Source organism: Paramisgurnus dabryanus, chromosome 7 (genome assembly GCF_030506205.2).
Source record: "Paramisgurnus dabryanus chromosome 7, PD_genome_1.1, whole genome shotgun sequence".
NCBI classification, from domain to species: Eukaryota; Metazoa; Chordata; class Actinopteri; order Cypriniformes; family Cobitidae; genus Paramisgurnus; species Paramisgurnus dabryanus.
Window position 1 is genome coordinate 37,622,358 of NC_133343.1, and position 13,206 is coordinate 37,635,563.

At 35.7% G+C, this 13,206-nt stretch overlaps 1 protein-coding gene across 1 annotated transcript; it reads left to right on the forward strand.

The window, feature by feature from the left end:
* Positions 1-7,777: 7,777 nt before the first annotated feature.
* Positions 7,778-11,683, forward strand: prok2 (prokineticin 2). Its single transcript, XM_065279415.2, has 3 exons — positions 7,778-8,197; positions 9,903-10,028; positions 10,403-11,683. Exons 1-3 carry the CDS (start codon positions 8,126-8,128, stop codon positions 10,526-10,528), a joined length of 324 nt encoding a protein of 107 aa, XP_065135487.1. The 5' UTR covers positions 7,778-8,125; the 3' UTR covers positions 10,529-11,683.
* Positions 11,684-13,206: the final 1,523 nt, after the last annotated feature.

Here is a 13,206-nt window from a genome sequence, read left to right on the forward strand (position 1 = left end):
ATGAAGAACAATATGTGTGCTTTTTGCAAGCACACTTAATTAGCACAGAGCCAATTTCTTAATTGAGACAAGGACAAAGTACAGACTATAATATTTACACCATGATTTGTTTGTTAGAGACCTTACATTAAAAAGAGCCATATTAATTTCTGTTAATTTTATGATGGTTAATGTGGGAATTTTCAACAAATTATCCACATTTTTTCCCACTGTATTTCTTTTTTGCATTATAGTGATGAACTGTTTAATAAAATCAACAGCGATATTGTGAGCAGGTAGTCAAGATAAGATAAGATCTTGCCCCAAGGCATGGCCCTGATATTGTAAGTTAATTTATTTGTTCACGTATTTTAATATTCACTATGTGAAAATAATGAATGAAAGTATTAGCAATAGCTTGCCTTAGCAACCTCTGAGTATTGACATACAATGCTAAAAATGATTCATACTGAACTGTAATTATCATCTCTTTTGGTTCAAGATGAAAATGTGACATTGGGTGCACGGCGTACCTTACACCTTGTACACATTGTTCATCTGTTATGACAGAAACAGCCAAGGCTGTCAGATTCTAAGACAGGAGGATACATATTTCTACCCTTTGAGAACCAAATGTTTTTCTGTGATAGGTCCTTCATGAATACAACATGTTTAAAACGGTGACTTAGTAGAGAATGCAGCTGCTTCAATAAATATGTGTTCGCAACTTTGACGTCATTTTACAACCTCGTTCACCTTTATTTCCTCTCCATCAATTTCACTGTGCCTAAGGTAGAGGAATATAAATAAGTTGCACAAAAACTATGCTACTGTATTTGCCAACTAAATAAAAAGAAGTGTAAAATTAGAAACTAACAATTAGCAATTAATGTAGGAACAGATATCTGTCAGATGCTATAAGATCTGTGGTTATCTTGTTCTTTTACTCTAATTTAGTTTTGTTATATTCAGAACTCATTTGTGCCGGTAGGATGAAAAACACAATGTCAGCAGGTTTACTTCTAAAGAGATGTTAAATTAAAAGAATGAAGATGATTGGAAGAGATCCAGTGGGAGGTCTGGGAGAAATTAACTTCTCTTTACTTAATTATAGCAGATAATAACAGGCTCTTCAGAGGAGTGCAGTTTATCTAGCATGCATTCCAGGGCAGAAGATTTAATTGTAATACCATCTGGACCCGAACACTTTCTTTCGCTTGTATATTAGCCGGTTGCTTTTGCTTTGGTTAAAAGTAAGTTTTACTGATGACTTTTGAAGTACTGACATCTTTACAAAAACATATGACGTAAACTTTTTTTGAAAAGTTGCCTGTCAGCATGTTTTCTCTTAATTGACAAGATAACTCATTAATGACGGGGAAAGAGTTGGAAAAAAAGATTCATTAGATTAACTCAATAAAATTGTGTGCAGGATTTCCATCCTATATGAATGTGTACCCCTAACTCAAAAAACTGCTTCACACAATAAAAAGATTTTGAGTTAGTCCAACTCAATTTAAAGTAAATGGCAATACTCAATTAGTTGCCTCAACTCAATTTAGTGTAGTCTAAATAACTCGACTTAGCGTAGTTTGAATAACTCAATGTAGTGTAGTCTGAATAACTCATTTCTGTTATTTTATATAAAACATTTTAATATCATACTAATTAGCATAAGCACATGTTAGCATGCTAATAATAATAACATATGATACTTTGGATGAGCATGTGAGAAGAGACTGATCTCCAAACAGGCATTAACACAGTTAGTGCTCATTGAGAGAAATACGGAACATCCACAACTTAACCACAAGCGCCACTCTTTTGCCCGATGGTAACCAAACAATTTGAAAAAATATAACACAAACATGGACATTAAACACTATTAAGTCTTTCTCTTTACCTAAAAATGCATAAAATAACACTTAATTAAAAAAATTACTCTCCAAAAGCAGTTGCATGCAAAGGGTGCTGGGAAATTCTTTTTCCAGAACCCAAACTCAAACTAATTATGTTAACGCAATTAAAAAGAAATCAATAAATTATTACATATTCATTTTGTGTTAGACTAATTAAATGTATATACTTATTGCTCTTAATGAGGTATTTTAAATTAATTGAACACAATTTTAATGTGTCATTTCTAAGAAGGGCTTGAATAGTTTTTCTGAGTGCTGCCGGTATGCGCTAATTTAATAAACACGTCTTTGTGTCATATTTGGGGAAATGGACAAACGACCTAAACAATCGTATGGGTTGGAGGATAGGTTAAAACGGTTTGCAATAACTAAATGATAATGTTAATACTCCAAAAAGTTATGGACAGTCAAAGTTTTAGGTCGATACCGATAGCAGAGAGACTGGGAAACCATTGAGAGTGATGCTTTCCTTTTTCCCGAAGAAATTTGAAACATGTTGGTTATGAAATGTTATGTTTTTTTTAAGAAATATTTATATTTATTTTACAAACTTTAAATGATCATATCACATGTTGTATATCAAATTTTTAGCAAGTTATCACATCATATTTTTCTTCAATGTTGTGCAGCCCTAAACATTAATTAAATTGGTTTTAAATATAAAGTTTTATAAATTATCAAATTGGCTGTGCAAGTTATCTCAAGGTACTATTTTAACTTTTGATTAGTAATGAGTTGCTATAACTTATAACAACAAGTTGAAATCTCTAATTTGATAAGCTTAAGTAACTTAAAAATATATTGTGATATTATTGATTTTTTACAGCGTTTTTATTAAATCAATACAAAATATTTTAACTGGAATGACCGGGTAATGTCATTTTCAACAATTGTTTCTAAACATATTATAAATGTTAGAAATGTATTGCTAAAACACGTTACAAAGACTGTGAACTGTGTAGTACTGAATTGTTGTTAAACTGATTTTTGGGCGGGGCTAAAACAATGGCTTAAAAGTCAGATACTTATTTGAAAGTTTAGAGAAATGGCAGCTTTTCCGCTAGTGGGTGTGGTTTTATCACCGACAGCAGACACGTCCCCACTGTTTTTCCAAGATCTTGATTACTTATTTTATTTACTTGCCGTTTTTTCATAATTTAAATTTTGCTATGTGGTCAATTACACATTTTTCTGTTGTGTGAGAAACTAAGAAAACATTTAATATCGGACTTTACACAGACTTTAAAAGCTAAATAGGATGTACCCTGTATAAGGAATGTCTGTGAATAAGGAATGTATGAAAATAATTATTTTATGTCAAAACTTTTGTGTTTTTTTTTTGCTGCAGCAGTATATTTAAAAGTTTTGGCCTAAAGTTGCAAATTATCAAATGAAATAGGCAAAGCAATGAAAGCATGCCATCAAATCATAGTCCCAGCCCAATAGCAATAAGTGTATTGGTTACAGCCCATTAAAACCTTCATCTCAAATGAGTCAAATCGACTGCATTTGCTTTTTAAACAGCCAGTGAATCAGTAAAATAAAAGTATGATAAAGCATTTCAGAATAAATGACTCATGAGGGATATTACCTGACCACTGAACCATTAACAAAAGTACAAACTGCAGAAATTATGACACAGTGTTCCCAACTTAGATCTTTAGAAGGGAAAAATATCGCATCTGGTTGCCAAGGAAGCAGAGATTGTGGAGCTCTTCTGTATAAGAAAAAAAACTTTTTGAAGATTTAATCTTTATTGCTACAAAAACCAATCAATTATAGAGATATTTTTTTAACCAAGCATTTTCTGATTGTAGAGCACACCAGGTGCATTTGTAACTTTTTCATTCATAAAGGAGACCTGCCTTCTTACAAGACGCACCAAAATCTAATTTAGATCATTCATCTTTTTCATCCGGTTCCATTCCTTATCAACATGGATTGAATTTCAATGCATGCATTTTAATGAAAATCTATGTAAAGAATTCCCAAATAGGATGCTCGGTATGCCCAGTAGAACAGTTATGATGTTACAACTCCCGTTAATTTGTTCTGAAAATGGTTTACTCTGTCCCATGGTGCAACGTGCCGAAATGAGTCTGAAATATCATTACAAGGACCAGAAATGACAAACTCTGCAAGTTATATTTAAAAAGCAAGAAGTGGGTGGAATAATTGGTTTTATATGAAAACACAGACCTCCTGGTGCTCATCGTGTCAGATATTTTAGTATTCATGAGGATCCACAATGCAATGGGGCATGCATGTATGCATCAGTGATGACACTAAAAGACACATTTACACTTTATCTGCATCAAACCGCCTGCCAAACACCTACGTAAACCATCCTAACCACATTTATGTGAAACTGTATTGCACTCTAGTTTTACTACAGTATAATATCTGACTGAATCTACACAAAGATATTTTTTAGAGAACATGAAGTATGATAAGGTCACTGATTTAGTTTAGTTTCTGATACACTGCTAGAATCAATCCAAAACAAGGCATTCATGTTGCAGCCTAGTTTTAAGTATTTTAGGAATATAACAATGACCAAATGAATCAATTACTCCATCAAAATGAACATCGATAAATCTAATGTTGCAAACATTTCCTTCCAAAAATATGAGTGCACGAATCGAATGAAGGGCCTGTTTAGCGATTGTGGAGAGTCTGTTTAGCATTAAACATTTATGTTTCCCTGTAATTCTTGGTTAGTACATCGGCTACAAAAGAGCTTCTATATAATCATCTTTACTGCAGTTTGCGCAAATCCATCTCCAAACCATCTGTTATCTTAACTCAAGCGTACTAAAGGATTATGGGACTGGATTATGTGGTGCTTGTTAACAATCCATGATACTACAGGCAGAGGCGACCGAAACATTTTATTACTGAATTTTATCATGCAAGACTGCTGTTCTGGTTCTGCTTTCTCATTACTCTTGGTCTAAAGTCATGGTTAAAAAGTGCCCACTAATAACTTACAGATGATGAAGAAAAGGAAGGAGGTGGAACAGAAGAGAGAGAGGGAGAGAGAGAGAGAAAGAGATGGCACTAATAGTATGTTAGTCTACTCTTTCATGGAGCTAAAACTTAATATCTTCACCAACAATGAAGGTCACTGTTTGAAAGCCATACTTGCGATGAGGCAACACGATCTCACGGGAATTCATATGTATTTTAAAAGCCGTCCCATTCGAATTAATTTGTACGATCTCATTCATTTTAGTATATTTGCTTTTGGAGTCAGGGCAGGGTTAGGGTTATCGTTGTTTTTCCTATTCTTACGTTTTTGTAAAATTCACATAGTACAAATTCATTCAAGTTTGGCACCACATAGTATATGTACAATTTCCCATGAGATGGGGTTGGCTGAGGTGTATTTAAATAGACTTTTGATAAACCGAATGATTTGTAAACCACAAATAACCTTAAATAAATTGGTTGTGATCATAATCCGAACCGACTTTCGTTTTTTAGTTGCCAGTTCCTGTTTAATTGGTCATTGGTAGACATTGGTGAGTTGCTCACGTGAAACTTTCGCGTGCACACGTAAAACTATCGCGTGCGCACATGGAACTAAACTTAAAAAAAATTCTGCTTAACATCAGTTTCGCGTGAGCACATGAAACTAAACTTTAGATTTTTTTACTCAAATGTCACCTTAAGGGCTCGGTACTAGACAGATGTGTAGTGTCACAGAAAAAAACAAATATCTTGATTTTCAGTTGTTTTTCATAAATGTAATGCTTATTTTTAATTCTTTTAATATACCTTGAGGCTCTCTTCAAAGTTAGTTGAGGCCCCATAAAGTGGTTCCCAGCTCCTAAAGGGGGTCGCACACTGGACGAGAAGCGTCGCATCGCGTCTAGGACAACTCGGAGGTATTGTACACTGGGGGCCCTATTTTAATGATCTGAAACGCAAGCGCAAAGCGCAAGTGAGTTTGTGTGCGGATCTTGGACGCTGTTGCTATTTTCCCGGTGAGAGAAATAACTCTTGCGCCAGGCGCAAATCAATAAGGAGTTGGTCTGAAATAGGTTCATTATTCATAGGTGTGGTTTGGGCGTAACATCAAATAAACCAATCAGAACCTCATCCAACATTCCCTTTAAACGCAAGGGCGCAAGTTCCATGGCGGGTTGCTATTATTATGACGGATTTACCAGGCGCACGCCAGGAGCGGTTCACAGCCGAGGAGACCGACGTTCTTGTAAGAGCAATTAAAGACAGAGAAGTTGTTTTGTATGGGGATAGGAGAAATCCGCCCAAATCAGAGTCGGTTAAACAGGCGTGAGAGGAAATAGACACAATTGTCTCATCAGCTGGCATCCTCATCGTTGCGCCAAGCGCTACAATGATGTCAGGAGACGGGGGAATCCCAAGCTTGCCAGCATAAATTGGGCACGCCGTGTAACGGGAGGTGGATCTGCTTCAGGACCTGACGCCAGCAGAGGACATCGCTGCGTCCACCCTCACCGCTGAAAGGGTTTGGGGGCTTTGAAATCGGACCCAAGAAACGCAAGCAAGGTCCAACCCCAAAGTGCACTTACAAATCAAGTTCATATACATTAAGGTTTCTTATGAAAACATTTTAATTATTATTTACATAAAATAAACGTAATACAGCCACACAACACACTTATGAAAATATTTTAATCGTTATTTGCATGAGAATTTTTTAACGCAGCCACACAAAATAAATAAAAACTATCACCACAATGCTCACCACTATGATTCCCCTTATCTCATGTGTTAATATTTTTTATTGTAACAATTTATGATTTGCAAAAATAACTGTTGCATCTGTGTAGATTAGATAAGCAAAGTGTGTGCGTTGTGCACGCTATACATTATGGTCAAGCATGCGCCCTTAAAATAGCATAATGAACCACGCGCAACGCGCCACTGACTTTAGACTAGTTTTTTTTGGTCAGTGGCGCAATTGTTTTTTGAAACTGCAAAATAGCACCAGGGATGGTTTGCGCCGGAACACGCCTCCTTTTTTGCGCTGAACCGCCCAGGGAGCGCAACTTCATTCCCTAGTTTGCCGACGTGCGTCTGTGGAGGGAAAAACCCGCTGTGCGCCGGTGCAAAATACGAATGATACATGCGTCACTGACAAAGTCAATTGCGCTGGGTGCAAGATAGGGCCCTGGAAGTGCACATTAAATAGCGCGCGCTTAGTCAGATAGCATCTACTTCAAAATGCTAAATATACGTTAGCAGCCAATGCCAGTGTCCTGAGTCACAGCAGACAGCCGCAGTCTGAATATGATAGTAGTATCTCTTAAGTACCACACAAGCCACAGTGTTATTCATTTATTTGAATGACCCATATATATTGTTATGCTATGTTGACACATTTATACACTAAAAGTACAAAAGCTTGGAAGTGCTTGTAGTAAAGTATGAAGAAAATACTATCTTACGGTTTAACGCCCAAACTCTTGAATGAGAAGCAATGTAGACGAGGGGCTTTTTGGTATGCCTAAAAGATTTTTCAGATTCTCCTCCACCTTGAACCAGTGTTTGAAATACGCAAGGACATTCGCATCTGACGTTGTCAGCCCTGGCCTCTGCGACCCATAACCATTCATAGCTTTCCTTCCAAATTTTTGCCTTACTGATTTGCATTGCTATTTCATATTTTACATAAAAGCAAATGTAGAAAAGACAGCTTTTGTGTTAGTCACATCATTTTTTCAAGTTTGTGAACCTAAATATGACTGTAAACAGGTTTGGTAGCCTTGGGAAAATATTTTGTTTTTAAAAAGATCAATCTGAACAATAGCATTTTTATTAGATAAGTAATAGAAGTCATAGTTTTCCGAGCGTTGGTGATTGCTTGCGGTTTGGGGGGATCTGCCGTGATGTTACCTTGGCTTCTCATTGTTCCACTTTCATACCTCGATCATTGTACGTATAAAGACGTGAGAGAGTGACTCACTGATAAATCCGGATGAAGGACAGCGCTTATAAACCGTCCATCCCACATCAGAAGAACTTTAAAGCATCTTCTCAGGTTTTTTGGGTGCACATATTATACAGTTAAGCTTACTTGCACTCATTATTGCGTGGCTACCCTTTGTTTCTGCTGGGCACATAAAGAAAAACAAAAATATAGGGGATTATTATTGGTGTGTTTAAGCAAAGGGCAGTTTTAGTGCTTGGACCCCCAAAGGGGAGAAAACCAGAGGTGAAAGCAGCTTTTGAAGACGATGACGTCCAGATTATCATTTCTTCTCTGCCTGTTGCTGGTGTCCAACGGTTCGACTGCAGTCATTACTGGGGTGAGTGACCCGTATTTGTACGATCGTCTGTTTATTGAATGCTTTTTTGATTTTACTCTTTGACATGACCCTACTCGATCAATATTAAATATGTCAAGATTGTATTTTAACAGAATTTTCTTTACACTTGGTGGGAGGTAGAAAACACTAATTGACAAAAATTAATTTAGCTGGGTTTTCACATGCAGGGTCACATGTTTTTGACTTTTACCCTTGTAGCGTACCTAAATAAATAAGTACATTGAATAGATTAAATAGATATTACCATGAAGAATTTATTCATTGATTATTGGTTCACTGTCAGAAATGAAGGTACAAAACTGTACCTTTTCTGTCACTGGGGTGGTATCCACAAAGGTTCATTTTTGTACCTTTATCTTTATACAACACACTGAAATGTTGTACCTTCTGGGGTACAATATTATACCCTGAGGACCTATTGTTTGTGTACCTGTAAGGAACAAATTTGTACCAATAAAACAACCTGATCACATGAAAATCCATGTTATAGTCATACATTTTGTGTTTTTCCGTGACAGGAGCATTTTTTGTCATTTCATGTATTGTTTTTTCTCATTGTTTTTCCTATTTTCTTACCGTTGTCGCTTGGGGTTGGGGTTAGAATCACTTTGTTACATTTTCAGACATCCTATAGATCTACAGCCCAGTTAGTAATATCAACAAAAATCATTCATGTGGTCCCAACATAAAATTATTAGGTTAATGTCATTATTGAACATGATAAAAATGACAGAAAAAATACATAAATTGTGTTGTATTAACTTGTTTCATTTGAGTAAATTAGACAGTGTGCAAAAATATTTTTTTTGAGTGCAACATCTAACCCCAACAAAGGTGAGAATAGTTGTAAAAGTGGAAGAAAAAACAATACATAAAATTACATCCTAACATAAAAGTACATCCCAACCCCAAGCAACAATGATTTGAAAATAAGAAAAAACAATACATAAAATGACATGAGAAATCCATGGGAGTGAAACGGAAAATACATCCGTACTCCTGTCATGGAACAAACTGAATTCTATGACATGGACACGGATAAAGTGATCAAATTTCCTGTGACTATGATACGGAGATCATGTTGCATTAAATGTTAGGGGTACAAAACATTTACCTACATTTAAAGATTAAATGTAACGTACCCAAAAAGCTACAACATTGTATTATGTTTTGTATACCTATAAAGATTTTTAGGGTATCACCCCAACAACCAAAACCTTTTTTCCTCAGTGTTCAGAGCAGAAATATAAATAAAGTAAGATAAGTACTGTAGGTATGAAAAGATGCTCTGTGGCGTTTTATGAGAATGCACTGGGATGCTGAAATGCATTTCCTCCACACCTGCCACCACAGTAAAGTCTGCAGTACTCCCACCGTTTGTAAAAATGCTGTCGGGACACCCCAGGCCTATACGTGAGATTGAGACGGAGGGATGGCATTCTCAAACATGCTAAGAACTCCATCCTACACAGACTGTCAGGGCAAATCAGTAGGCTGAATTTATGCAGCTTTACAGAGAGATCTCATGTCAATCTTGTGGTCCTTTCCCACCAAAAGTATAATACTGCATGGGTATTGGGCTATTTTGGGGTATCACTGTGCATTTCAACATTCAATGTTTTGAGATGTTTATGTATTTTTAATGCGATGAGGTCCTAAAACTTGCTTTGTCGTGTGTGTGCAGGCATGTGAGAAAGACTCGCAATGCGGAGGTGGCATGTGTTGTGCCATCAGCCTGTGGATCCGGAGCTTGCGAATGTGCATCCCAATGGGTCAGGAGGGAGAGGACTGTCATCCAATGAGCCACAAGGTCAGTTTTCACATTTTCTTCTTTGAGCTCGTCCAAATTTAGATATCTGTAGGAGATGTCAGTCAAAATGTTAGTGACTGACAGTTTTGATCCCCATTCACTTTTAATGTGGATTGCCACAAATTACATAAATATTAACATTTATATTGTTGCTATGCCACCCAAGTTTAGAACAATGCGGGGGTAAAAAATAAATAATGACAGAAATCTAATTGTGGGTGAAATAAGCCCTTAACTTACCCTGTTTGTATGTATATTGTATGTATGTATTTTTATTAAACATATATATATATATGTATGTCTTTGTTTTACCTTTATTATCAACTATTTCTCATCTTCCTGTATTTTGTAATAACTTCCTGTTTTCTTTTTAGGTGCCGTTCTTTGGCAAGAGACTTCATCATACATGCCCATGTCTTCCCAACCTCACTTGCATTCCAACAGATGACGAAAAATACAAATGTCTCCCTTCCTTTCCATTTGAAAATGATCACCTCTGATGAAGTGAAGTGTGCCATTAGTGTACTATTAATTCTTGTATAAAATGTATAGTAAAGTGTATTTGATTTTAAAAGAATTTATTTAATGAATTATGGAAAAACATAAATTATGTAGGCCTATTAAAATGCATATTTTGACAAAATATTGTATGACCAAAATAAATTAATAAATACACCATGTACACGATTTTTCTATGTTTGAAAGTTACAGTAAGTGAAAATTAAATAAAACACTCTATTGTTTGGTTTAATTTAACCCAATTGCTGGGTTTGTCCCGTTTTGACCCAACGCTGGGTTAAAAATTACCCAACATTTTTTAAATGCTTCCTAAAGAAAGCAGTGACAAATAAAGGTAGAAAATAGAGTAATACACTGTTAAAGAAATGCAGGATGAAGTTAAAACAACTACTTGTCAATTCAAGCTACTATTATAAGTTTTGGCTAGTGATAAGTTGACATAAATTAACATTTAATTTTTTAAGTTAACTAACATAAAAATATATGTTGATTTGACAAAAATGCTGTTATGTATTAATAATATTAACGATTTAGTTTTTATTCTATTAACTCTGAGTTTTATAAGTTTTGTGCTATTAGTTGGCACTTAATTATGGTTTTATTTAGCAAGGCTGGCTGTATATTTTACCTTACATAATGCATCACATTTAGTTTTATTTGTGACGTCATCATCAAGTATTTCCATATTTAAAATGTGACCATTTAACCCATCCCAGTTAGTAGGGAACACACACACTGCAAGTCGTGAACACACGTGACTGCCCCCCTTTTCTTTCTAACTTTTGGAAATTGGTCATAGTCAGTGTAATTTTGTTAGTCTTGATACCTACTACTGAAAGCTTTTAATGTCTTTGGCAAGATATTTTAACAAACAGGTGAAATTGTACAAATTTCATATACTTTTAAGAGGCTAGTTTTTCAACACCCCTACAAAAGAGTAATATGGCAATACCCTGGTCCACTGAGTAATATGGCAATACCCTGGTCCACTGAGTAATATGGCAATACCCTGGTCCACTGATGTACAAAATATTACTTTAATTGGTAACACTTAAAAATGTAAGTTTTGGCAACCTACGTTTTTCACTTGGGGGGGTTCCTGGACAGGGATTAGACTAGTCCTAGACTTAAATAAATGTAAGAGCTGTCCAAACTGAAAAGAACTTGCACTGACATATCAACTTGCAAGGACAAATCAGACGCAGCCCCCGCTAGCTTAGCTTAGCACAGAGACTGGAAGTGAATGGCTCCAGCTAGCAAACTGCTCCCAATAAGTGACAAAATAACGCGAACATTTTCCTATTTATGTGTTGTGATTTGTATATTCACACCGTGTACAAATAACAAGGTCATATGAGACACAGCCCTCTTGACAAATCTCAACAAATCACAACACATACACATAAATAGGAAAATGTTTGCGTTATTTTGTCACTTATTGGGAGCAGTTTGCTAACTGGAGCCATTCACTTCCAGTCTTTATGCTAAGCTAAGCTACCTGTAGCGGGGGCTGCGTCAGACAGAGTTACAGCACGCACAGAGATTAGAAAGGTATGTATGGACTTATCTAACTCTGGGGGATACGGTGAATAAGCTAAATTCCCAAAATGAGGGCATGTTCCTTTAAGCTAATCCCTGTCCGGGAAACCATCCCTTAAAGTTTTAAATTTTTAGGTGTTACCAATTGAACTGTTTGCACTGTAACCTTATGGGGATCATGCAGTAAAACCATTCTATTTTAATATATATGCTGCTTCTAAATGACCACTGTATTCATGTATTATTATAGTTATGGTGGTTATGGATACTTCAAAATATACCATAGTATGACCAGACTCCATAGAAGATCTGTGGCACTGTAATCACAATATTATGAATATAATGATCTAGAAAAAAAATCTTCGGTTCCAAAAAACGATTTTGGAAAAAGGGTCACATCAATTTATTTATCCAACATTCAGAGCTCGAACAACACTATGTAGAGATTTTATTCTAGCAATAAATAAAAGCCAAATTGTGTAGCTAAATTGCATTTTGGACTAACTCTTCTGAAAGTGTACTGTACATTAGCATCTGGACAATTCTTTGAATCCATTAAAATTCAAGAGCTGTAACAGTAAGAGAAATTTGCACTAAACCGTGTTGCGTTGTACTGTATAAAATATTCATGGCCTTTTTTTCAAATAAGTGTATTTCCCTCAGACTATACTGCTGTATTAATGGACAAGCTGGCTGGAGACCAAAAGAAAAGTAACACATGAGGTGCATCTAACACGACTACGAAATTGAGGGGACCAGAATTTTTTTAATAAGATGAGTGCATAGGGCTTTATGTTTTCTAGTCTAAAGACGATTTGTTCTGCTGAGGGTTAGAAGATCTAGCCATATAAGATACTTTATTTAACTAATGGACCCTTTAAAAACATCTTTACTCATGTAGACAATAATAACTTATTTATAAAAGAAAATATTGTTTAAATATTCCACGTGTATTGTGTATAGTTCTCTCTAAAAATGCTAGTTAATTTTCAACCCAGCATTGGGTCAAAAAGGGATGAGCCCAGTCCCTTGTTTTAACCCATTGTTGGGTCAAATATAAACATTTTCTGGGGTTATTTAACCCAATGGCTGGGCTCGTCCCTTTTTGACCCAACGCTGG

Bases quoted from the DNA above. Each gene is read 5' to 3' on its own strand.
- prok2 (XM_065279415.2), top strand. From the start codon at position 8,126: ATGACGTCCAGATTATCATTTCTTCTCTGCCTGTTGCTGGTGTCCAAC. The intron at 8,198-9,902 runs GTGAGTGACCCG...GTGTGTGTGCAG, and splicing joins CGACTGCAGTCATTACTGGG to GCATGTGAGAAAGACTCGCA. The intron at 10,029-10,402 runs GTCAGTTTTCAC...TTTTCTTTTTAG, and splicing joins GTCATCCAATGAGCCACAAG to GTGCCGTTCTTTGGCAAGAG.